This window comes from Thunnus albacares, chromosome 9 (assembly GCF_914725855.1).
Source record: "Thunnus albacares chromosome 9, fThuAlb1.1, whole genome shotgun sequence".
NCBI lineage: Eukaryota > Metazoa > Chordata > Actinopteri > Scombriformes > Scombridae > Thunnus > Thunnus albacares.
Genome location: NC_058114.1, coordinates 5,338,275 through 5,364,894, shown reverse-complemented (window position 1 = coordinate 5,364,894; position 26,620 = coordinate 5,338,275). Strand labels below are relative to the sequence as shown.

The window sequence follows — 26,620 nt, the reverse complement described above, 5'->3', positions numbered from 1 at the left end:
GTGACAGAAGTGGGTTACCCTCAGCTAAGAACAAAGTTAAGGGTTCGGCGCTTTGATCGGCGATGCCAAAGCGGAGCCGAGCTAATTACAACCTCACGCTGGTGTCGGAGTCACACACACGCGCTCCCTTGAAGGGCGGTGGGAGCTGATCTGGCCAATTACCAGTTCCACATAATGAAACTATAATCTGTTGTGGGGTTATTAAAGCAGTGGCTACTGGCCGGTTTACCACCAAAAATAACACGTTTCCCCTCCTGAAACTGAGACATACACAACCTTTGCTCATCTAAAGTTCAGCAGTGGCTCACACAACCCCGTAGTGTCACTGTAATTAGTTGTTATTCCTGAAAATGTTAAAATGTTAAAAAAAAAAAAAAAAAACAGTTGATTTGTTATTTAAGGCAGTTATTTTATACAAGATGTTGAAAAAGTTGTGCATAGTGCATAGTTAGTTATGTGTTTCCAGTCAAAAGCATGTATTGATATAAATTAGCTTAGCTTAGCTTAGCTTATTCAACAAACTGCTGTAAAAAGGGAAAAAGTGTTGGAAGTTACATAGATGAACAAATCAACTACAAGTTCAATGAATGTTTGAATTTCTTCATATAAAAAAAAAACTTAAGTAATGATAAAAGCCTCTCATGTATAATAAATAATAAGAATAATGATTTATTTATGTAGCCTCTCACGTTAAGACCCAGTAAAATCCTTGAAAAGACATGAACAGACAAAGCCACAAAACCTGAATATTGATGTATTCTGCATCTGAATATAAAAACGCTATTAATACGGCTCTGAAAGGAAAATGTTCACACGGTGTCATGGTAACGGTCAGCGTTCAGACACCTGAGACGCTTACGGTTTGATCTGCAGTTCGATCACAAAGACTCGGCTTGATTTTGAGCTGCCGTTAAAACACTTAAATTAAAGCTCTGAAGCACAGCAGGTGTCACAGCACAGGTAGTACTGCTGGAGTATGTTCTTGTTAGGATTGACTTGCTTTCTGTGATCTCTCCGCTCGCCCATCAAATGGAAGAACAGAAAGAAAGTCCTTGAATTTAACAAAGCTGAAACAAGACAGTGTTTGGACTGATATATCACTTAAAATTTGATTTAGCTTCAATTTTGTTGAAGATAAAACAGTTAGAAATGCAACAGGAAACACAGATTTACCAGCACAGACCACGTCCCATGTTATTCTACTTTTAATGTATACAGTTCAGTAGATATTACTCTGAAATCTCATTTACACCCAAACTACTTTTAATTCTTTGTACTTTTGAGGCCAAAATAATCCTCCCAGGTTCAGTCAGAGTGTCGAGACTGTTGCTGGAGATTCTCTGGACTTTTTGTTCTCCTGAGACGAGACTCCTTCAAACACAGACCGGGGCAGATTTTTCCGACTTCGTTAGTGTTGCAGAAGATTGCATTATCATTTCAGTTGATTCAGTCTCCAGCCGCCTGATGCTGGTACATAAGTGGGAGTTAAAGTTCTCCGGTTCAGTTTTGTTGACCGCTTCTGTTTTGTGCTCGATAAATGTCTCCTTTTCACTGCTCTGTGTCTCTTCCTGCTGTCTTAACTGATTATTTTGGAGGGTGTACGAGTGACTGATTACAGGAGATGAAATCAGTGAAGTTTGATAACATATTAGGAGGTTTTGGGGGCTTTTTACTGTACACAGCGACGCAGCGTGAAGATCGTGTCTCTGTATCTGTTTCTAATCTGGCTGTTGTTGTTTGAATAATGCCGTTAATCCGCAGCTGCTCCTGAAGGATGAAAGAAAGAAATCCTTATTTCAGTGTTAATGAGAGATAATTATTACAGATGAAATCCTTCAGGCATGTTCGTAATTAAACATAGAAATAACACACACACACACACACACAGTAATCTGCCAGCGGTACACACTTCCTCCACAACTAAACAAACAGGCTGCAGGAGTTCTCCAGAGTGAAATTCTCTTCAGATTACAACTTTTTTCAGATGATTATTCCCCCAATAACTAAACTCTTCACCTCTGTCTGACTACTGCAGTGTATTTAATACCACAAATACTATGTTGGCAGTTATTATACTCAGACTTATTGTGTTGTACACATGAGAGATGAAGTTGAACCCTCTGACATCTGACTTCTGACTTCGTAAAGCTGTATCCACTTTCATGATTAACATGTTGTTTTATTCCTCATTTTGGGAGCTGCCGTTGAAGCTGATCACCCTAAAATCTCTGAAGTTTAGATATTTAGAGCTGCAACAAGAAGTCTATTAATACATCAGTCAATCCACAGAAAATGAATCAGCAACTATTTTGATAATCAAATCATCTTTTAAGTCATTTTTTTGAGGCAAAAATGCCAAAAAAAATTTGCAAAAAAATGTGAGGATTTAATGTTTTCTATGTCGTACGTGACAGTAAGCTGAATATCTTTGGATAAATCGGGACATCTGAAGAGGTCAACTATGACTCTGAGAAATTATAACATCATCAATTAATTGAGAAAATAATCAGCAGATTAATTGATAATGAAAATAATCTTTAGTTGCATCCTTAGGAAGATTAATATCTAGTATGCAACTGGGACACAGTGCTTCATTAGATCGATTCTTTCATTCACATTGATATCTTAGTTAAAAACTTAATGTGTGATGATGATGATGATGTCGAACAGTCTTCACTGAACTACTTGCTGCTGCTGCAGTTGCAGTGTGCAGCGATTTGACAATTACTCTAATTTTACTGCTTCACTAGACAAGATTTGTCAAAAAAAAAAAAAAAATCCACCTGTTTCATCAGCCTAGATCACAGCGCGGCGGCTGCACGTCTCCACTAATTGGAAGGACATAGATTCGCTGTTTGCCCAAATGAAATTCTCAGTCGAGAGGTGCAGATGCTGATGGGAAATCTCAGCAGAGGAAGTGACAAATTGAACAGACCGTCTCTTAAACTGCGATGAACGAGCGTCCTGTCAGGAGGAAACGGGACTCGCTAACATTAGACCTCTCAATTTGTGGATATTGAAATGGCGTTATCTCTAGAGAGAAGTGGCAGAGCCATCGTTTATGATTCAACCCGCTGAGAAAGAGAGAGAGAGACGGCGTGATAGACTGAGGAGCTTTGCACACAGTGGCTGCAAACTGGAACGCTTCCCTGAGTCTGCTGGTCTTACTGGTCAGCACATGAGGAAGAGAGAGAGAGAGAGAGAGAGTAAAGCTGATAATGCAAATGTAATTGCACCCAGGATCGCCACAGTTTGCAAAGGCCTGCAGTCAGAACTTATGACACAGTTTCATTCACCTCTGTCTGATTTACTGTTATCAGTTTGTTAGTAACATTACCTGATTGTTCAAGCTTTTTACATGTGGGATTGTTTATCTGTTCTTTATTTTCGTCGATCCATCCTATGATATACGCTAGAAGAGAAGTAGTTCATACAATGTGCTGTCAGAGCTCGTCAGGAATCTAAAGTGTTTATACTTGCAGCGTCGCACTCGGCGACATCAATAGTTGTGTAAAGAATGGAAAAAAAAGGAGCTTGAGAAAGAAGTTCAAACCCTGCTTACTGTCTCATCTCTGCACATCACAATGTGAGGTGGGTGTGAATGTCGGGTTGTCGGTTTCAAAAAGTTGTCAGACACAGCCCCCCCTCCCCCAATCTGATGTCAGGAAGATGAAGGGAGAGGCGCTTTCCTTAAATAACAACTGTACATTAGCTATAAGCTAGCTAACAACAGATGTACCGACCGTGTCTGTGAGATGCATCCTCGTGTCACTTGTGCCACCCAGGCGAATTAGCATCTAATGGTGTCTTTGCATTGACTTTGTATGTAACTGCATCGCTTTTGCTGTCTGAACACACGGTTAAGACTCCCCACATATGATCCGTGAGCTGTTTGCTGCAGCGTGAGACATAGTTTTCTTATAGAGAGAGCAAAGACACTTGCCGTTTCATTTTAAGTTCAGTCAGTTTTCAAAGTTAAACTTGTATCTCGGTAACCTCGAAGTGCACCAATAACGAAGCCGGTCGTCCATGTAATCTGAGAGCAGAACATGACAGACAAAAAGCTTTTGATTGCAGGATGACATTTATCCACCCAGATCCTGATTGTTGGGTTCTTACCCGTCTTCTTTTCCGAGAAAGGATAAATACCACTGTTTTCTTTTGTGTGCAGCCCCTTTATTCCACAGCCTTTCAAGAAACACAAAATTAGCATTTGTTTAGAATATACCAGAGCCGTAATAGTGATGAGTTTCAGAGACATAGACAATGACTGTACACAGGCACCTGGGCTCATTTCCAGACAGCAATGTGGGTTTCTAGAAGACATGTGTAGAGAAAAGCAGCAAAACATTAAATGTTTCAAACTTACACATATATTTTACAGAGCACATGTTAGCGTTATAAACTTCTCTCCTTTCTAGTGCCCTTCACAAACCCCTCCAAGGGGCTTACCGCATTACAAAGTCCATCCATTACCTCCCCATTAGGAGTTAAAGTGATAGGAATATGTGGCCCAGTTGCCTGGTCGGATCAATAAGGATGTTTTATAGACCGTGCAATGTGACACGATCGATCCCTAGATCACTCGATGACCTTGATGTACAGTCAGCACACACATGGACGACCTTGGTAGACAGACAGAACATTAAACAGAGACTTAAAGCATGTAAATTAAGTGCATTTTTATCATAGTAAGTGGCAAGTAGATATTTACAAAGGCCTTATGCTGTCCTTGTGATGAGCCTTGTTGTTCCCAAATGAAAACAAGCTAATTCTGAATATTTAATGAAGTTTCATCCCTTTAAAACTGCAAACACAAACCAGAATCAAACATCACAGTGACACACATGTAAGACATGTAAGCTTACCTACAAACTGCTGAGTCATGTGTAAAGAAATGCTCACAAAAGCTAGCTAAAAGTTATGCTAGCGAACCAGTAAGAGAATTTACAGCAAAATAAAAATGAAGACTGCAGTTAACAATTATTAGATTGATCAGTTCGGTCTATAAAACACCAGAAAATGTATGAAAAATGCCAATTTCAATCTCGAACAGCCCAAGTAGCTAATGTCTTCTATTAGCTAGTTTTTGACCAACAGGCCAAAACCCAAAGAAATTCACTTAAGTACAATACGACACAAGGAAAAGCGGCAAATCCTCTCATTTGAGAAGCTGAAACCATCAAATGTTTGACCTAAGAAATCACTTTACCAGTTAGTTTCTGTCTTCTACTTACAAAGACAACATGAGGTATGTTAGGGTCTAGCCTTTCTTAGCCTTTAAGTAATTACATTTATTTCGTGTCTCTCCTGTGGTGATTTGCAGTCTGATGACTTCTATAAATAAGTTCCTGCATGCTGTAAAGTTAATGTCTCTCCATCTTTCTCTCTGTTCTTCTTTTGTTTCTCTCTCTCTCCGTCTCCTTGAACTCACTCTAAACCTCCTCTGTATCCTGTTGATTCATAATATCGGATCACATTTCCTCTGGCTGATGTGCTTTTGTAGATCTCTTGATTGGGACGGTTAATAAAATGCTCTTTCCTGCCAAGTGAAGTCAAGGTTACTTGTTCTTCCTGATTTTGACGCTCCATCTCCATCCAAATGGCGATTTATCTGACCAAGACAATGTATCTCTCAGATATGCAGCTCCAGGCTTCACTCTTCCCTGACTCGTCCCCCTCATAGATCATGATTCAGCAGTATTTTTATGACTGAGCAAATTCAGCTCAATGATCTGCTTCTTTAGTGGTAAAAATGATCTGAAATCTGATACCTTGTGTCTCATTAAATGCCTTCCGAGAAACATTTCTCTCCACGAGGTAAGATCTGCCGTCTTTGTTCTCTCCTCTTTTGTCGTTTCTGATCCTGCGTTTTGGTCCATTTCTGTTTCATTTTCATTGGTGTTATTACCATTTCTGTGCATGTATCATGACCATTGCTTTAAATTTTCTTTTATATATTATTGCTTGATTATTACATACAGTGTTTTGCTTTGTTGTACTGTATGAATTCTCATTAAATCCATTTATATTACCCTGATGATGCAAAGCTGCAGAGGGACACAGATGTTCACCCTTCAGGCTCTGAAAAGTTAGTCGCTCGCTTCTTTGTGGAGAACGACAGCTGTAATCAGCTCGGATTCGCAGCAGTTAGGATTGTACTACTATTTAAAAGTTCAAAGACACCTTTAAAACCCACTTCTGCAGCATTATCCTCTTCTCCGCCGTTATTCAATATGCTTAGTATGCTCCAAATAATCGTTTTCTTCACCAAAAAAACGCTGAATACGCTTCTTCCAGAAAAGCTTCAGCGTAATAATGAGGTGATAAGAAATCACAGAAGTAGTTTATTTAGCAACGTGCTGAATATAACAGTCTACAGTGTTCCCTCATTTCAGTGGAGTATTCCCTTCATTTCCCCTCAAAAATGGAGGTTGTGCATCTAATCCCCAGAGTAAACATCCCATTTGTATTGTCTTATGCTCGAAGCAAAGTCTGCAGCTTTGCAACATGTGCTGTTAAAAGCAGCTTTTTGTCCACATCCTCAGTTAAATCCCTCAGCGTATTCACCTTTCTCTCTCGTTCTCCTCTCTTCTCTCTTTTTTTCTCCCAGTTGATCAAAGTATGTTTGAGAACTCCGTCGCCCAGCAGCAGAGTCCCCAGACCTCCAGGTTGGGTCAGTCCTCAACCAGACGATCCCAAACATCATCTAACCCCAACCTGGGCTCAAACTCCGTCGACTCTCCGTCCTCCGGAGGCCAGCAGAGGCTGAAAAACGCCATTAACCTCGGCAAGGCCGTCGGGGCGAAGGTTAGCGTTACCGGAGCAGAAACATAGTATAAAATGTATTCTGTTAACCTTTGATATACGGCGATAGAGTATGACTGTGTGGGCAGAAGCAGGACTGAGTTAACTGTCACATCAGTGGACTTGAAAGTGTTTCTATCCGTCTGTCTTCCTTCCTTCCTGTTTAGGTCAATGACCTGCTGAGAAGAAAGGAGCCCAGCCACCACGGGGACATCGGGGTCACTGAGGTCAACAAGAACGTCGGCGCTGTGTGGAGTTGCATGGACCAAATCAACCAGACCACTGCAAACAGGTACACACACACACACACACACACACACACGTCCAGTCCCCTCCAAACGTATTGGAACAGCAAGGCAAAAGATGAGTATGAGACAAGAGTTCAGAATGTCAGCTTTTATTTCCTGGTATTGGTGTTAAACAACTTAGGATATATCACCGTTTGTATTACACCACAGCATTTTTAGGTGAGCAAAAGTAAAGGAACAAATAATCTTAAAGTAAATAACAATTAATATTTGGTCGACCCATCGGCATCACCAAACTATTGCATTCTTCATTTGTGATGCTATTCCAGGCTTTTACTGCAGCTTCTTTCAGTTCTTGTTTGTTTCAGGGGCGTTTCTCCCTTCAGTCTCCTCTTTAGGAGGTGAAATGCATGCTCTATTGGGTTAAGGTCAGGTGATTGACTTTGCCAGTCTAAAACTGTTTCTTTTTTCCCTTGATGAAGTCCTTTTGTTTTGTTGGCAGTGTGCTTTGGGTCTGTAAATTGGTAGACAAAATGTTTCTGAACACTTCAGAATTAATTCTGCTGCTACCATCATCAGTTACATCATCAATAAATGTTAATGAGCCTGTTCCAGAAGCGGCTATGCACGCCCCCAAAGCCATGACATTACCTCCACCGTGCTTCACAGATGAGCTTGTATGCTTCGGATCATAAGCAGTTCCTTTCTTTCTCCACACTTTGGCCTTTCCATCACTTTGGTCGAGATTAATCTTGGTCTCATCAGTCCATAAGATTGTGTCTGTACTTCTTTGCAAATTTCAATCTGGCCTTCCGATTCTTACTGCTGATGAGTGGTTTGCATCTATATCTCTGCTCTCTGAGTCTTCCTCGAACAGTGGATTGTGATACCTTCACCCCTTGCACTGTGGAGGTCGTTGGTGATGTGACTTACTGATGTTTTGGGGTTTTTTCTTGGCAGCTCTCACAATATTTCTGTCATCAACTACTGTTGTTTTCCTTGGCCGACCTGTTCGACGTCTGTTGCTCAGTACACCAGTAGTTTCCTTCTTTTTCAGGACGTTCCAAATTGTTGTGCTTGCTATTCCCGATGTTTGTCCAATGGCTCTGATTGATTTTCCTTCTTTTCTCAGCGTGCTTTTCTCCCATAGACAGCTCTCTGGTCTTCATGTTGGTTTATCCTCTTTAACAAGAAATGCAGTCTTTATAGGTTTAAACCCAGGCCAAAAAGTAGACCAGTCATGCAGAACTATTAAACCTTAAAGGCAACACCTGGTCAACAAGAAACACCTGTCAGTCACATGTCCCAATAGTTTTGCTCACTTGAAAAGTGGGCGGGTTCAAACAAAGGGTGGTATGTTGTGAGTTGTTTAACACATCTAGATACCAGGAAATAAAAGCTCTGAACTCTTGTCTCATCTTTTGATCTTCAACCCAAATGTCTTCAGTGAACAACAAAAACAAGTGAATTTGCCTTGCTGTTCCAATAAATTTTGAGGGGGACTGTATTTCTTCTGTATCCGTGTGGAAATGACTTCCATATACACAGTTTAAACTTAGCCTCATTTACCAAATTAATTAGCAGACTCAACGGTTGCTGGTTTGTCTCTGCACTCTGGCTCTGTGCGTTCGGTTTTCATTTGACCTCTCTAACTGAGTGAATCCATCTCCGACTTAATTCAACTTAATGATAAATCCACTGAAAGACATAAAATATAGAACCACCTGAGCTGAAAGATCACTGTAAATTATCCACTGGTTCAGAAAAGTTGAATAATTTAAGATTTTTCCAGTGAAATGTGGTTTTAAATTAATAACGACACATCAGAGACCCACTCGTGAGACACCTGAAATTGAATAAGACAGATTTTGTTGCTTCTTATCCAAGTCAAAATGGAAATGCCTTTTTAAGTGTCTGTTCATCGCTTGCTTACAAACACGTACACAGATAAAGACACACTCATACTCTTTACGGGTTGTGTATGTGTGTGTCTGTATTTGAGGATTTGTTCCAGAAGCATTGATCTGTTGTCTCTCTTTGCTTGAAGATCAGTCAAGCAAAAGTCATTTTTCAGCAGCTCTGCTTCTCATTTGTCTCCATTTACTGGACTGTGGATAAATTTATTTTAATTTACCAGCTATGATCTGTAAAGATTTTTGCCGGACCACCGACCGATTCGGATGGACGGAGCTGAAGGTCTTTCGTGTAATAACTGACTGATTCTCACTTCTGTTGAGACCTGGATGCAGAGATGAGGCGTCTAGCAGACACGAGGAGCATGACCTCATTGATCAGACATCTAATAAAGTTTTATTCTTGTATTTTGAGTATAAATGACGATATCTATAGACACATCAGCATACTGTTTGTATAGATGAAGCCAGAAAAGTCAACTCACCCCAAAATACTTCATAGTTTTCCTGTGAAACACACTAGTGCCTTCAAATGAGGTCATGTTTGTGACTTCACTCGGAGCTATGACACAGCTGATGTTTTCAAAAAGTCAGAGTGCATGAAAGTTAACTGTCTGATGTTTTTTTTTATTGATTTGTTGTGTTGTGTGAAATGCAGAAAACACACAAAATTATTCATCATTTTTGGAAAGGGACTAAAGTTTTCTTTATCTGTCTCTTGTTTCCACCTCCTTTCTCCTCCTCTCCTCCAGTCACATCTCCTCCTTCGACTCCTTCCCTCGGCTGGACCCGCCACCCCCGTCGGGAAAGAAGCGCCTCCCTCGGGCGTTGAAGACCACCCAGGACATGATGATCTCCTCTGACCCGGTGGTCTCCTCTCCGGAAGCCGCAGACTCTTCCTCCTTCCTCTCCTCCCCGGACAAGACACCCCTCATCGTCAAGGAGGAGCCGAGGAACGACGAGGAGCAGCAGCAGCAGCAGCAGCAGCAGCCGGGCGGCGAGAGGGAGGAAGACGATCTGGACAACAGGTTGACGGATATCACCGCACAGAGAGAGAAGGAAGTCACCGCCGATTCGGAGACGACGGGGAGCAACGGCAAGGTGGACGGCGTGATCGGCGGAGGAGAGGAAGACGATGTGAAAGATAAATGCATAGAAGGAGGCGCGGAGGAACATCAGCATCAGCTCCAGCTCTCCGTGCCAGACCTCATCAACAAAGATCCCCCACAGGTGGAGCCCAGAGCCAAACCCTGCGACGTCTGGCAGAAGGCTTCGGGGCCGGACTCCAGGCTGGCCTCCACCCCCTGCTCGGGGAAAACTCCCTGTCGCATCAGCCTGGGTGAGGAGGCCCTGCTGGGGAACGGCGCCCCTAAAGGCAACGGAGTGAGCGTTGAAGACGCGGAGCCCCACCCGGACCTGCTGTCGTTCGAGTAACGAGCAGATACCACTTCAGTATGATTCGAAAAAAAGTTTGGAACTTTTTCTTTTAATTTCCACTCAAAAGGCTGCAAAAATCAACCGGGGGGTAATTCAAACAGACTGCAGTAAGCACTGCGGATCAAATATTCACTGCCACTTTTAAATATATAACTCGCCCTGCTCTAGGCTTTACTTTAGGAAAAGGGAATAAGTGCTTTCAGAAACCAGGGCAGAGGCCAGATCTGTTGCTTTTTAAACTTTTTAGCAGCTTCTTAGATGTGCGGACGAGTTTAAAAGGTCATGATGTTAAAATACGACCCCTTCAAACACGGCTGATCAAGGGTCAGTCGGACGCTACCGGCTCCTTCCTAATGATATGACAACAAAGCTGACCGGCACTGGATGATAAATGAGTTTTCAAGAAGGTAAAATGGGTTGAAAAGGAGGGAACATTACTGCACAGAGAGAATCTGAATTTTAACATTTTAAGCAGAGAACACACAGCTATCGAGAATCATAATTTTATCAGAATGTACTTAACACGTTTTAGTTTTTACGACAGCTTTATGAAACGTCTTGTCTGCTTTAGTAACGCGATAACTACCAGATAATGCAACACTGAATGTAACAAGTGTAATGAAATAATGTAAAATCCTGTTAATGAATCACTGGGGAGTAAAAACAACTTCATGCTGATGTAATTTTCTCCTGAAAATGCAAATTATTATTACTTAACATCAAAAAACATATATGTTATATCAATTCAATATCAGTATGAACTTATTATAATAATTGTGATCAATTAATGACATGTATGATCCATTTAAAGAGATATTTTTGTTACATGTTGATCATAAATTCATATTCTACAAAAGCTGCTGCAATAAAGCCAATTAGAAACCGCAGCTAATATGAGGATAGTTAGTTTTCATCAGTGTAGTCACATTTCCAGCGTAGATTTCTTGAAAACTGAATGCAGACTCAGAAGAAGAAGAAGAAGAAGGAAACGAGTGAGAGAAGCTGAACGAATGTGGATGTGTTATATAGACGGCGAGGGTTTGGAGGAAGTTCACTTTCAGTTCAGCCGCTACAAAATGTCAAGTAGCTGCCAGGCAGTTTCTTTACAGAGATGACAGGCTTAAGAGTTTGATCATAACCGGAAGCCTTTTAACCCCTGACTTCATCCATATTAAAACCCTTTTTTTGGTCCAGTAGGAGTTGTAGAAGTCGCCACTACTGCAGCGGACTTTGGCGTGGATCGTGATTGAATCTCAGCAAGGAAGAATATTGATCATTTACCCCGATCAATAGGTGTCTTTTTAGACTAAAAAAAGAAAACTGGGGTGATCATGGTGATTTATTTTAAATACTAGAAAACATAATAATCTGTGATGATAAATGATGAAATGTAAATGGTGCAAAATTCAGGTGTAAACCGGATTATAAAGTTGTTTTTTGGTACTTTGTGGGAGTCCAGCATGAACAGCAGCTGTTTAGCGTTTTCGCCTGAATCCACCACTTTTTAGTGTAAAACGATGGCAGCAAGAAGCAGAGTGCAAAGCCATAAAATCCATGTGAAAAGCAGATATTTTGCTCTGCTCATCATAGAAAATGTCCGTATTTTTTGGTAAATGTCAAAAAATGTCATCATCAAAAACAACAAAGCTTTACCTTTTAGACACACATCAAATGAATTTTCTAGCCCTGTGCACTGAGGTCGTCAAAAGTACCGATACTTAGATACTTTTCGATACCACATGTTTAAAACGATACGATCTCCGTTAATTATACATTTGTTAGTATAGAAAGTACCAAAGCTATAAAAAAAAAAAACAGATCTACAGTCAGATTTTCAACCAAAGGCTGCACACATGAAACAACGAGGAAGAAAATCAAATTGTCCTCAACTTGTGGCATTTTCTCCAGTAACGAACCCTCCATGTGACTGGTGGGTGACGTAGAGTTAGCTATGAGACTTTATTCTCTATTTGTCGTGGTATCGAAAGAGATATTCAGTGTTGAAGTGTAAAATTCTGGTATCGTGACAACCTTACTGTGCACTATAAAAAAAAATGTCTTTAATTAGCAAAATACAAGTAAAAGCACAATTTAGCAATTTAATATGCGGGACAGTATTCAGGTTATTTACATGACTGTATCTCACGTTAGATAATCACTTCCAGGTGTTTGCTGCTGACAAAAATCATTTTTCCTGAACTGGCTGAGCTGAAAGTGAATTCTTATGAAACCTGATAGAGAGCTGGGATGGATGGATGGATGGATGGATGGATGGATGGATAGATGGATAGATGGATTTATTTGCGGCATGTGGAGGGCAGGCTTGTGAAAAGTTGTTTTTTTGAGAGAAACAGAGGCAAGATAATGAGCTGTCAACAGAAAGAGATGAAAGAGATGTATTTTATTCAAGCAGATTATTAAGTGACAGACCAAAGACATTAATTAGCATCTCAGTCAGACAGGTTGCTTTTGTCATATTGTTCTTAGCAAGCTGTTTGAGTGAAAAGAGAAGCAATAATTCATGCAGAAGAGACTTTTTTCCTCCTTTATTTTAACTTAATCTGCTAATGAAGAGGCATAAATCAAAGTAAAAGCATTTAAAACATTGAAAATTTAGTAGCAATTCACCAGAGAGTCAGGAGTGTTGGTGAGCTGACGTTAATGGAAAGCATCCATATTGATGTATCACCAGTAGAAGGAGACGGTTGTTTTAGCACAAGATCTTTAGACACAGATCCCCCTCAACCCTAAAATGACCCTTTTTTTTTCCTGTGAGGTCCTTCATTGGCCTCTAGAAGTGACCGCTGTGTCCTTGCAGGGATTTCCTGACCTCAGAAACCAGCAGAAATTCCCAGAAGCTGCAGACAGACAGACAGACAGACAGACAGACGGGACGGACATAGAGCCAGCTGTAGTTGTTGTTGTGATCAGGTCGTGTCCGGCAGAATGAGAGGGATTGTGGAGCTGTTAGAGAAAAGAAGCTTTGTCTCAGTCTGTCTCTGTCTCTCCCGTGTGTCTCTCTCTGTCTTTGTCTCACACACTAGAGTACAAATGTCTCCAAACATCCCCCTTTTTTTTATTTTAAAGCTGTACAGCAGATGTCCCCCAAGAGCCAAACCATTAAAGGGTCAGTTCATGCAAAGTACAAAAATCAATTTCACCATAACTGTATGGAACCCCAGAGAGAGCTAAAGGTTTGTACGCTGAAGATTTGAGATTATTTTTTGCATGTGTGGATCTCTCAGTTACTCCACAGACATTAAGGTGCCAGTATACTTAACCAAACAGTGTCTATGGCACACAACACCCCTCCATCCGATCATTTCTGGTGGGTTAACATTTAGATTATCCGACTGTGTGAACGTGAGACAGTAAGCAGCATTTGAACGTCTCTCTCAGGCTCCTTTTGTTCATTCAACAAGTGCAACAACCTGAATGTCAAGAGGAGAGATTGTCTGGAAATTGTACGCTGTTATCCTCTTATTAAAATTATTATCTCTCTCTAGTATCTCCTCCTCTCTATGAAGGCCGGCGTTTCACCCCGCCTCGGAGCATGGCTGATCAGAACAGATATAAACACTTTTTCCCCCCCCGACGAGGTCGTACAAGCTAGTTCTCATCAAGCATACCTTTACTGTGAAGGCTTTTAGCATGAAATACTTTATCAAATGTCTGCGTGGTTCGATACGTCAGCATTCAGGTGAACTGACCCTTTTAAAATGCAGAACATCAGGTAGCAAGAGTGAAAAAGCTGTTATGAAAACGAATGTGCTAAAACAACCAGAGGTAGAAATATGACTTTCAATGACTTTTAACAGTTTGGATGTTTAAAACTTTTATCAATCCATCACAAAATCTCATATTTTTAATGTTTTAAATGTTTGAACTTCATTTTGATTTATCTCACTGAGGAGAGCGCTGACGTCGACATCAACCTGTCCTCAAATTGTGAAATATATTTTAGGTGACACTGACTTTTTTTTTAGGTGCTTGTCACTCAGCACAGAAGTAACTCCAACACCTGGATGATCCAGGTATGAGAGGTTTTGACCTGACTGAACAAAAGCAAACACACACAAACACACAATCAGTCAGCAGCTGCTTGTATTTAATGAAAAGGTAAATGCAATAAGACGCTGTTAGACTGTAAGAAATGTTTCATTTCTTACAGCGGAATCACCACTGAAGAGAAGAAAGCTAATAGAATATTCAAGACTCATAACTTTTACTTTATAAAAACCACTAACGTAGATATCTTTTGTATTTTCTGATGAAGGAACGGTGGTGTACATTTTTTTTTTTTTTACAATATCTGTGAATATGCAAATTGGTTCTTGCTGTAAGAAATGAAGGAAAGTGATTTATTTTGATATTTAGACATAGAATCTAGTTCTGCAATCTGTTTTATTTAGCTGCGTCTGATTTCGATAAGAGAAAAAAATGATCTTGCTTTCTATTTTTCTTGTTGTTGAATTTTGTTTTTGTAAAGCCGGTCGACATAATTTCAGTAATTATGATGACTGAAGGAAGATAAATGCTGCGCATGAAGGATTTTTTTGAGGCACAAACGGACTGCTAGAAGCAAACCTGGGACTGTTTTTTTATCAATTTTATCTTCAAGCTATTGCAAATTAAATGAATTCTTTAATTTTTTTCTATGTAATGAAAATATGCTACAAAAATCAAAATGATTGATGATTTTGTTGTCTTTTTTTTTTTTTTAAAGTGGAGATGTGATAACTCCTGTAATGACTGTAATCTATAAAAAAAAAAAAAATCTGGAAATAGAGCTAATCATGACCATCTTGTGTTGTGTTGTGACTTTTTAAAAGACTTAACATGAGCCTCTTCCTCTCCTCTCTTCATTTCTTCCAAGCATATCCTGTCTTTCATGTCTTCATTCAGCCTCCCACTCAGCCCTGCCAGAAAACTTCCTGTTTTGATGAAGCTGATGTCCTTGTCAGTTTTACCATTTTTTTTCCTCTGAATCTGTGTCAATCTTCAGCACAGACGGGTTCTTGTGTGTCCTTCCCTCCGTTTGATAGATCGTCTCTTTTTTAGAGAACCAAACATGGAGAGACGGCGGTGGCAGAAACTCAGGAGCCAGAATCTGCTCTGATGTTTAATTCATCCGTGTTTGTCCTAATTCAGGGAAATCTCGCTCTTCCTCTCGGCGTCTCCATGTGTCGCCGACCTCGTGTTCGTTACTGCGTCGAGATGAGTCAAAACCCCCGTCTGAGGAGGACTCCTAAGATTGTATGATGAGCTGGTTTATTTACCTAACTTCCACACTGTTGGTGTAAACAACCAATCAGCTCAGATATACAGGTCTTGTCACAGTTTAATTATTTAAACATGATGCATTTATTCATTCTCTACATTGGAAATCTAGGACTCCATGCATAATGAATCAGCGAGTGTGGGGGACAGTTAGCAGGCTGCATGCATGTCTATACAGCCAAACAACATGAAAAGAGAAAGTCTTGATCAATATGCTCATGTCAGTAATAACAGTAAGTAAGTCAGAGTAAGTTTCTTAACTTTCAACAAGTTACTCAAATTCAGCAAATCTCATATGAGATGTTCTGTATCTGACGAAGCTTTGGCATAAAACTGAAGTGGGATATCAGTGGGATACCCTGTGGCGTTTTCGTGTAAACAAACAGTTCTCATCAGAAAGCATTACGCCTTTTTTTTTTTGAGGTCTAACGAATGTGTTGAATGCACTTCCTTCCTCTTAAAACAATTTTCTGTTTGATGTTTGAGCTTCACTGTGCAGAATGAATGTATGTGCAGAGTTTGTTTTCACATTAAGTTCATCAAAAGTCCAAGTTAAAGGCGTCTACAAGCAGGATTTGTGACATCACAGCTAGTTCTTAGCCAATCGCGGTGCAGTAGGGAACTTAAACTAATTTAATGTGGTAAAGTTTGGACTTTTCAGTGAAGATCTTGTGACCACTAGTTAAACTTTTGAAAGGAAAAAATATTTGCATGTTCATAGATTCTGTTTTTTTCAATGAGGAAGAAGAAGGAGGAAGAAGAAGGAGATGTAATTTTAAGAGAGTTCTTAATGAGGTAAATGAACTTTTTTTGGTGGGAAAAAAAAAAAAAAAACACGTCCAACACAATTTATTATTTAAAGCAGAGGATTTTTTATGTCTGGAGGGGATCTTTAAACTTGCATAGTTTTCATCTGTGTTACTAATCTTAACTTTATTTGAACATATTTCATTGCATTTAAATGTCTATTTTCAGTTTTTAAAAAACAGCATATCATCGTCATTGGGGGGTTGTGACAGGAAGTGATGAAGAAGAATACAACACAAACACACTGTGTCAAGTTAATTACTGCTATAAAGTTATATAATTGTTTTTCAGGGTTTTCTTACTGAATCATAGTGTTTGAACGCGGTGCAGAACAGATGTTCATTCTTATTTAAGCTCCACAATACGTCGTTACTTGTGTAACAGTGTTATTAGTATGTGCACCGAGCAGAGAGAGCAATCAGCCTTCAGAGTGAAGGAAGCCGCTACAGATGAGCTCCTCAGAGCTTTGTGAAAATGAATAATTAGATGTTCTTAGTGATTGTGGAAGGAAAAGGCCCCATACTGAGTACAAGGTCTTTGCTGAGATGGTAATATCTATGCAATGTATATTTAATACATCCTATTATTTGAGGAGGCAGGCCTGTATTGTAGCGTCAACCTTCCTCCCTGCACACACACGAGCTCCTTGCAGCCCCGACAGAGCAGAGGATTAGTAAAGTAGTTTGCTCTCTGAGGTGGAACGCGGTGATTCACCAGATGAGAAGGTGAATGTCAAACAGAAAAGATTTGAATAGCAGAGTAATGATTGATTTTTTTAAATGCCATCAGACAAAAAAGATGTTGGATAGATAAACCAACTGTGACCTTCTCATTGTGCAGATCACCTTTCTGTCTGTATATTTTTATAATAAGGTCCTTCTTTTAATCCTCCGTTTGCCGAGACTAAGAAGAGGCTGCAGCTCCTGACGGCTCCAGCTAACATGATGATGTTTTGTTGGTCATTTTCACCATCTTAGTTTAGCCTGTTTTCATGCTAACATTTGCTAATCATCACTAAACAACAAAGTACAGCTGAGGCTGATGGGAAGATTGTTACTTCTGCAGGTATTTGGTCAGAAAGTTCAGTATTGACCAGCTGGTTGAAGGAGTCATTAAATTCATCCTCTTGGTAGAAAATTTCACAGCAATCAATCCATTAGTTGTTGAGAAATTTAAAGGACGAGTTCACTACAACAGTCAGGAGTCCAAATGAACATTGAAACATGTTTTTCTTGCTGTAATCATCCCTCCTGTTCATACTGACCATTAGAAGATCCCTTCATTATGCATTTACAATGTAAGTGATGGGGGACAAAATCCACAGTCCTCCTTCTGTGTAGGAGCTGTTTATTAGTTTAGGAGCTATTACAGTCGTTTTGTTTTGTTAATAATTATTAATATTTGTTTTGAATGTTTGATTTCTGTAGATACTTGCTTTGTTAATTGGATTTTGAACATATTTTCTTTTGCTAGTTTTGCTAGTCTATTGCTTTGTTCCGCATCACATCCTTCTACTTTTTACTTTTAGTCCGTACTGCAGCTGCCCTTACAAAGTACATACTGTTGCATGCTGTATGCATACAGTTGAGACATAGTACTTCATCTGTTATTGCTGCATCTGTCATCACGCTGTCATTGGTCTGTGCTCTCTCGGCGACTCAGTCGATTTTTCATATCTTCTGCTGTGCAGAGGATTGTGGGTCATAATAGCCAGAAAAGCAGGCTGGTCTGCATACTGCAAAATACAACCAGATGTAGTAGAACATCCTGGTGCGTTTGGAATACAGTATTTGTCATACTATGTATCGCGACATACTAAATCTCTTTCTGGCTTACTAAATAGTATGGTAGTATGGGTATAACAGAGCAAGAGAGGCAGCAGGAGCCATGATTGTTTCCTTTTGTTTGCTTGCTTGCAATAGATAAATAAACCTCAAAATAAAAACACAAAGACTTCATATCGACAGTGGACTCCTTCTGCCTGTGTAACCTGAACATGAAGTCTCGAACTCTTTTGAGAGTTTGATAATAATAACTCTTATTGTATAGTTTTAATTTCAGTATTGATACTTGTAGGTTGAACAAGTCAAATGATTATGCACAGTATGCATAAGACTGAAAGGGCAGAGTCCACCTGACACATTTCTCTTTTGTTTTATAATTTCTGCATTATAACAGTACCACCATCACCCAGAACAACACACACACACACACACAGATCCATGGTTTGTGGCGTTCCCCTCTCTCTCTCTCTCTCTCTCTCTCTCTCTCTCTCTCTCTCTCTCTCTCTCTCTCTCTCTCTCTCTCTCTCTCTCTCTCTCTCTCTCTCTCTCTCTCAGATCACAGCCTGACCCTCAGGAGAAGCCGTCTGTCTGCCGGAGCATTAGTCACTGCCAGCTGCCAGGATGGAGTTCTTATCAGGTTTATTGATCAGCATGGGGAATGATTACAGCTCTGTGTTTGTGTGTGTGTGTGTGTGTGTGTGTGTGTGTGTGTGTGTGAAAGAGAGACAGCCTTAGAGGACTCTGTTCTCAGTTCTGACCCAATCTAGACTCACAAAGCTCCAAAACCGCATCACCCACACAGCAAAACTCAAATCTGATCATTAAAGCTGCTGCAAGTCGACAACAACAACAACTACAGTGTTGTAGCAAAGCTTTCAAGAGTTTCTAGTGATGGAAGGTTATGGAAGGATGGATGGATGGAATAATCTGTCAACACATTCAGCAAATCAAACCTGCAGGAGCTTTATCCTCTTAGTGAAATAAGTTATTTGATTTATTGAAATGTGTTATTTCCATGACCCTGGACTGGATGTAAAATCCACTTCAGATTGTAAGTCAGTGGTTTTTCTTTTTTTACTGTCTCTGCACGCTTTGGAAGCAGAAAAACATCCTTTAAAATTTAATTTCTATCAACAAACTAACAATATTGGGGAAATGAATATCAAAATGTCATGTCTGCTTGATGAGCATCATTTTTCACATCTGTAAAAACTCTTCTTGTCTTCTTGTACTAAACATTTATTTTTGCTGTTTGAAACTGAATCCCGGGTTGCCTCTGTGCTGCACCATGAAAAACACACACAATATGTTTATTGTTTCAACATGAAAAACATTAATTTAACATAAGCTAAACTCCACATTTTTCCCCTCAGTTGTGCATGCGACCTCCTGCGATGCCCTTCGTGCGTGCGTGCGGGACCCGCCTGCCCCGCAGTTTCACAAACGCCGGAGGACAAACATCAACTGCACAGTTTGGTCGGCAGATGTTCATTAAAATCAACATAAAACAGGCAAAAAAAAAAAACAACCTCAGAGGATCAGGTCAACCCATCAGCCAAGGTGCTAAATCAGTGCGCAAGGTATGTAATGTAAAGTGAGGGTAACCATAGCAACAATACTTTTTTGATGCTGCATTTGACAGATACTAACTCCGAGGTGTCCAGATGTATAAAATAAGAAACTAGAATATGTTTTATGTATCCGTCTTGTTTATTTTCTTATATCAGGACACTTCTCTGCATGTTATCCTTCACTTATATATATTAAGACAAACTGAAGTCAAACTTTTACCATTATTTTGTTGTTTTTTTTATATACCTTTAAATAAATATCAATAAAATCAGAATTTGAGGCAAGAAACAGGTTATACAGTTATTTCTGTAACAGTTAGTTGATGTAATTGGCAGGTTTGGAGAGACATTGAATGACATCATCATTAAGACACCTGCTGACAGGCTTTTCAACAGCGTCTTTGAATCCTGCAGTGAGACATTTCATCTGTAGACGTTTTGTTTGAGGAGGTGCAAATTGGACAAAGAACTTGTTTTAGTTTAAAGCAAATTTACATTTTCTTATTTCTTTATTATTTAAGGTATCAGCTTCTTACACGCGTCCCCTTAAAGAGAAAGAGCTCGAGAAAGAAAGTTACAGACTTTTTTTTATTGTTATATTTTTATTTTTGTGTCGCTGCCTTTCATCTCCCTCTGCTCGGATCCAAAGGAAGTGCAGGAGTCCCTTTTGTTTTCCTTCCTTTCCTTTATTCTTCTTCTTCCTGCTCCTCTCTCTCTCTCTCTCTCTCTCTCTCTCTCTCTCTCTCTATCTCTCGGGGGGGTGGATGACGTCTCAGACAGTAATTGCTCCCGTCTCTCACAGCTCAAGTGTCTGTTCCTGCCTGCCCCCCCTCAAACTTTGACTTTTGTTTTTTTGTTCACTCATGACTGACTAAAAGACAGGAGCACGCCATACACATCTACTTCACTGCTACTGCTCCTTCTGTACATCATCCAAACATCCATCTGTGTCATCCGAGAGGCTACTGCAGCGCCTCAAAGCCCAGACAGAGCCTCTCTTTATGGGAGGAAGCTGTCAAAGGAAGCCCTGTAAAAATGATGGGAGTGGTGGGACGAACAGACAGACAGACAAGCTGTTAACTGAGGCAACAAAAGTGTGTCTGCACAGTGAAACAGGCCACGAGGGCTTTACTGCAAAAACTGTTGTTATGTTTTTAGGCGTTTTTAGCTTTGTTGGGCAGTGAAGAGCCAGACTTGAAACGAGGGGAGAGAGAGAGAGATGACATGTGACAAGGGTCCCTGCTGGAATTGACTTTGCAATAATGTGGCATGCAAAGAAACCATTCGGATAACAGGGAGCTTCCAAAAAACTGCTATTTTAACAAGCCATTAAATGCAGTATTGAGTCTTTAAAGCTTATTTTTCTTCAGGGAAGCAGAAATTTGTCAGTGAGGTATAATAGTTTCATTTGTTTCTAATGCAAATCAACTTTTGTTTGGAGTTGAAGTTCCCACTGGAGGGAAAAATGATTTTTTTGTGACTTGTTTTGAAAAAAAAAAAAGGCAAAATATGAAGACTGAATTAGACTTAAAATGTTCTTTTTTTTTTCATCTCCAGTATACCGGGGTTCCCTCAGGAAGAGAGTAAAAATAATCAAGTACCTACACACACAAAACAACAACAACAACAGTCAGTTAATAAATTCACACACCTCTAGAGCAGCTTTCACAGAGCAGAGTGCACTTTTTTTATTTTGTACGTGGAGGAAATCAGATGTTAAACACAGCAGGACCTGTTTAACTTGTCTGCCCTTCGTTGAGAAAGTCAACATACAGCAACAAACAATTCTCTGATCTTTATGATCCCACAGATGTTCAACAACCATCCAAACTTACCCAACAACCTTTAACCTTCAACCAAACCACCCACATTCTTAAAGGACACATTCTTAAAACAATAGGTGCTCAAATTAACAGCGAAGTACGTTTTGCTTGCTGCAATCGTTCCTCCTGTTCATACTGAACATCAGGAGATTCATTTTAAACGTGCTGCGATGGGGACGAAATCCTCGTTTTGAGCAAAAATGTGTTTAAAAGTTTATCTGAAGATAATACGAGGCTTCAGCGGGCTGAGTTATCTTCCATCTTCTTCCACTCGTTCACAGTTACAGTCTTTTTAGAATAAAACTCTCTCTTTGTGTCCTGACAGACAGTGTTTTCCTGTTCAGCTGCAGTGGAAATATCATAACAATAAGAAGGAATTTGGCACTAAAAAGACTGTAACATTGAAAGATAATGACTCGATTTTACTCATTTGGACGCTGAAGCTTCATATTCACTTCAAATAAACTCTTAAATACATTTTTGCACAGAAAGAGGACTGTGGATCCCATCATTGTACCCCATCACTTACATTGTAAGTACATTAAGAAGGGATCTTCTAATGGTCAGTATGAACAGGAAGAACGATACTGGTTTGAAAAACATGTGTCAATGTTCATTTGGGTACCTGATTATTGTTTTAAGACACACTTGAAAAACTGTGAACGTATCCTTTAGATGCAGTTGAAACGTTAACTAGTTTACTGAATATGTTGCTCTCTCTGCTCAACTCTGGAGCAACTTCTTGCATGTTAAAGTTCACTTCTTTTCTTTGGCTTTTTGTTGATTTTATATATTTATATTTTGTAGTGTGTACACTTTTCACTGTGCCTCTTGGGTCAGTCCAATACATTGCTACAGACTAAAATATCTCCACAACTATTTGATAGATTGCCGTTAAGGTTTGTACATCTATTTATGGTTTCCAGAGAATAAACACTTATCCAGTGAAATATCTCAGTGTTTACAAGATGGATTGACACAAAGTTTGATGCAGATGTTCACAGTTCCCAGATGATGCACCCTCCTGACTTCAATGCCCTTATTAATTCTTTATTAAGCCCCACCGTTTGTGGTTTTGAGTGAAATATTTCAACAACTATTGGATAGATTGCCATGAAATTTGTTACAGACATTCACGTTCCGTCTTAGGATGAACTGAAATAGGTTTGGTGATCCCCTGACCCTTCATCTCATACCATCATCAGATCAAAAACCACTGATATTTCCATCAGCCTCAGTCGTACTTTATGTTTAGTGATCATTAGCATTAGCAGAATTTTGCATTCTAATGTGCTAAACTAAAATGCTGCACATGGCAAATACTATACCTGCCAACCATCTGCGTGTTAGCATTGTAAATGTGAGCATGTTAGCATGCTAACGTTAACATTTAGCTCAAAGGACCATTGTTTCCTCTATCTATCTCTGTTTCTATTTATCACTTTTATGGTCTGTTTTCCTTTGCAACTACCATATAAAGTTACTCACTCACTTAAATATCTACATGTGTAGCTCAGAATATATAGTCGTAAGTATATCAGAAAGAAAAACATTTCATGCTAGACGGAACAATCAAACTGTGGTCTAAATGTAACTTCCATATGGTCACGGTAGAGTGAACTGCTGGTCTGAGGCCACAATGAAATCCTGAACATGATCAATCATGCAGTATAGTGTAGCTGTTTATCTTGATCAGACAGTTGAGACGCAGCTAGTGTATTTAATGTTTTTCACTGGATTCCAGGGAAAGAGGTGTGTTTGGTTCTTCCTTGTGTACAGCCCTCACTGTCAGCCCTCTCTTACAATGGACACTGCTTCCTAGAGTGATGTAAAATAAAGGGAAGTTATGAGATGTTTGGTGCTTTTTGCTTGTTGATCTAACTCTGCAATTGTTCAGAAGAAGCACATTTCACCAGAGTAACTTTATGGAAAACATTTGCTGCTCAGCCTGGTTCATCTGAGCAGGTAAACAGTAACAGTTCCATCTAGTGGACAATTGAAATCAACACATCTTAGAGTTGCACACTAACCCAGAATACAATTTAAAATGAGCACTAATCATCAACATTTGTGTGATAAATAATCAATAAGTGTGTTCTATAATTCCTTCTCATGCAAAAGTCAATCAGAGCTTTACAAACTAGGCATTAATCATCATTACTGGAGCTCGAAGCCTCACAAATGACCACAGAGTTGAGTCAGCTACTGAATGGACCTCGAGGTGAGAAAGTGTTTTGTCAGCTGCTGTTTCCAAACTCAAGAGTGAACTTTGAATCTTAATTTTTAAGCCAATATGGATGAAAAATCTTCAAAGTCCTCATAAAAAATTAAAAATTGATTGTCTACAATTATGACAACTAAGCAAACTTCTTGATCAGTCGATGAAGATCATGTGTAGAGCTGCAATGGCTAGTTGACTACTAAATGATGATTAATCAGCAACTATATAGATAATCTAATAATCGTTTTAGACAATGTCTTTGGTTTTGGACTTTTGTTCTGAAGATGTTTAAAAATGTAAACTTCGACTCTGGCAAATGATTACAGACATTTTCATTATTTTCAAACATTTTATGGACAAAATGATGATTAAAAACTCCAAAACAGCTTAAAGAGACCTTGCTTGTTGTTGCTTTTGTCAACAACATCTTTTAAACACAGTCTCAACAAAAATTTAATATTATAAGCTTCACAAAAAACCACAGTCTATATTTATTTTTAGATTGCATTACAATGTACGGGTTATTTTTCTGGTAATTCAGTGTATAATAACATCAGACATGCAGCACACTGCTGTTTGCTACAAAGTGTTTTCTACAGTCAAACCCAAACATCTCTCCTCCTTTCACATTTTCCTCTCTGGAAACTGAATGAAAGAAAATGTCGTCTTTGTTAAAGCTTAATAACGGATTTGAAACCCTGAGCTCCAACTGTCTGTCTGCGGCTGTAACTGCTGACTGAGACTGTGAAGGTTAATCAAGGATACAATGTTGAATGAGGACTCTTCTTCTTCTGCAGAAAATCAATTTGTTTCTCTGGTCAACTTTGATTTTGTATGTTTCTGATTCTTATTTTTTAACACATTTCCAAAGTTCTTTTGGTGAACCATCATTTCTCCATTTGTTTTCTTTCTCTTCTATAATGGCATATATGACTTTGTGATGCTGCATATGTTCCCGACAACAGCAATGATCTTCAGGATGAGCGGCACCAATCTGAAACTCAAAACAGCAGCTTTACCAGTTCTTCCTCTGACACATGAATCCACCTGTGTGTTATTTTCTTCTGTAGACAGGGAGCTTTTTGCTGATTGAAGGGGAACCATGTGGAGACAACTACAGTCTTAATCAAACCACTCTGATTGGTCTGACAGCTGGGACCAGGCGCTGTGCCACGAGGGTCAACAGGAACAGTTACTGGGTGGCTGAGTGGGAAGGCGTCAGAGGAAAGGTGGTGTTCTACAATGATTTGCTGGTCAATCTGAGAAATAAGGTGTTTGATTGGGATTAAAACCTCACTTTGACTCACTTTATTTACAATCAAATGTTTCTGTTATCAGGAAGAGAAAAGCTTCTTCTCAGTAGACTATGAACAGGAGAAAAACAACCATAATTCTCCTCCAGAGCTTGAACTCTTCAGAATATGTGGTTGTGTTTATGAGACACTCAAATATACAGTATGGTTTTGGTCTGTAACTATTTTCATCATTGATTAATCTGTCAATTATTTTCTCAATTAATTAATTCATAATTGTTTGTTCTATAAAACGTCTGTCAGCTTCCCAGAGTCCAAGGTGACGCCTTAAAACATCTTATTTCTGACCAGCGTCCTCAAACTAAAGATTCAGTTTACTGTCAAAGAACAAGACCAGAGAATATTCACATTTAGCTGGAAACTGAGAATTTCAACATTTTGTCTTAAAACAATGATACAAAACGATGAATCGATTATCAAAATAGTAATTTTGCAGTTCTAATATGGTCAAATAATTACTGATTTGGTGTTTGACTTCTAAAACGCAAGCGTTAAAAACTATTATTTTTAAATAGTAGCAGGTTTAGTGTTTTACTGTCGACTCAAATGTCGACTTTGGAAAGTTAAAGGACCAGTGTGTAGAATTTAGTGTCATCTAGTGGTGAAGTTGCAGATTGCAACCAACTGAATAATCCTCCCCTTCCCATCCCTACAGTCACCGTGAAACTTGTGAAAAAAGGTGAAAGGCCCTCTAGGTAGATATAAAGGGCTCATTCTAAGGTAATGAAAACACAATCCTTATTTTCAGGTGATTATACACTAATTAAAACATACTTAAGTCTGTTCCACTAAACGCCACTAAATTCTATACGCTGCAACTTTAAATGACTCCCTGGATGTTTATATTTCTCTCCACAGATCAAATTATTAATCTACAAATCAATGATGTTTTCAGAGGTCGTCCAGTTAGTGCAGACTTCACTGCTGCACCTCGTCCTCACGTTCATCCACAGAAACGATGTAGTGATGATTCCCTCCTGCTCGCTGTCCTGCAGGATCAGGGTGTTTCCTGGACCACAATGCAGGACTGCTCTGCTTCTACGCAGTGACACCCAGAGGAGTCCACCTCCTGCAGAGGGTGAAGCTTGAACGGCCATCAAATCATCCAGACTTATTTAGGTCAGTAAATATGTAACTTAATGTTGTTAAACGGCTCAGGTCCCAACTGAGTCAACTGTACCTGTGTCAGTGTTTTTGGAAAGATGTTGCTGTTGAATTTCTTCAAATATGGTTTAAATTTTGTGAACAGTACAAACAAAATTCCTTTTTATCTCTGTTGTGCTGCAAACAAATTGAAAGTATCTTCAAATCCAGACAAATAAAACCAAAATATGTGTGTGATTTCATATCACAAGGAGGTGAATAAGAAACTGCTTTGTCATTTGGATGAACTTAGCTCACAGAGCCTGAGGCTAG

General features: G+C 39.4%; 1 protein-coding gene across 2 annotated transcripts in view; it reads left to right on the top strand.

Annotated features, from left to right (window-relative positions):
* The window catches only part of LOC122988757 (carboxyl-terminal PDZ ligand of neuronal nitric oxide synthase protein-like), a 190,284-nt gene extending 175,076 nt beyond the window's left edge, over window positions 1-15,208 (top strand). For both annotated transcript variants that reach the window (XM_044361348.1, XM_044361349.1), the window contains 3 exons: window positions 6,614-6,810; window positions 6,975-7,099; window positions 9,721-15,208. In XM_044361348.1, the coding sequence (XP_044217283.1) occupies window positions 6,614-6,810; window positions 6,975-7,099; window positions 9,721-10,402 (1,004 nt within the window). In that variant the 3' untranslated portion in view covers window positions 10,403-15,208. The remainder of the gene's footprint in view (window positions 1-6,613; window positions 6,811-6,974; window positions 7,100-9,720) is intronic.
* Window positions 15,209-26,620: the final 11,412 nt, after the last annotated feature.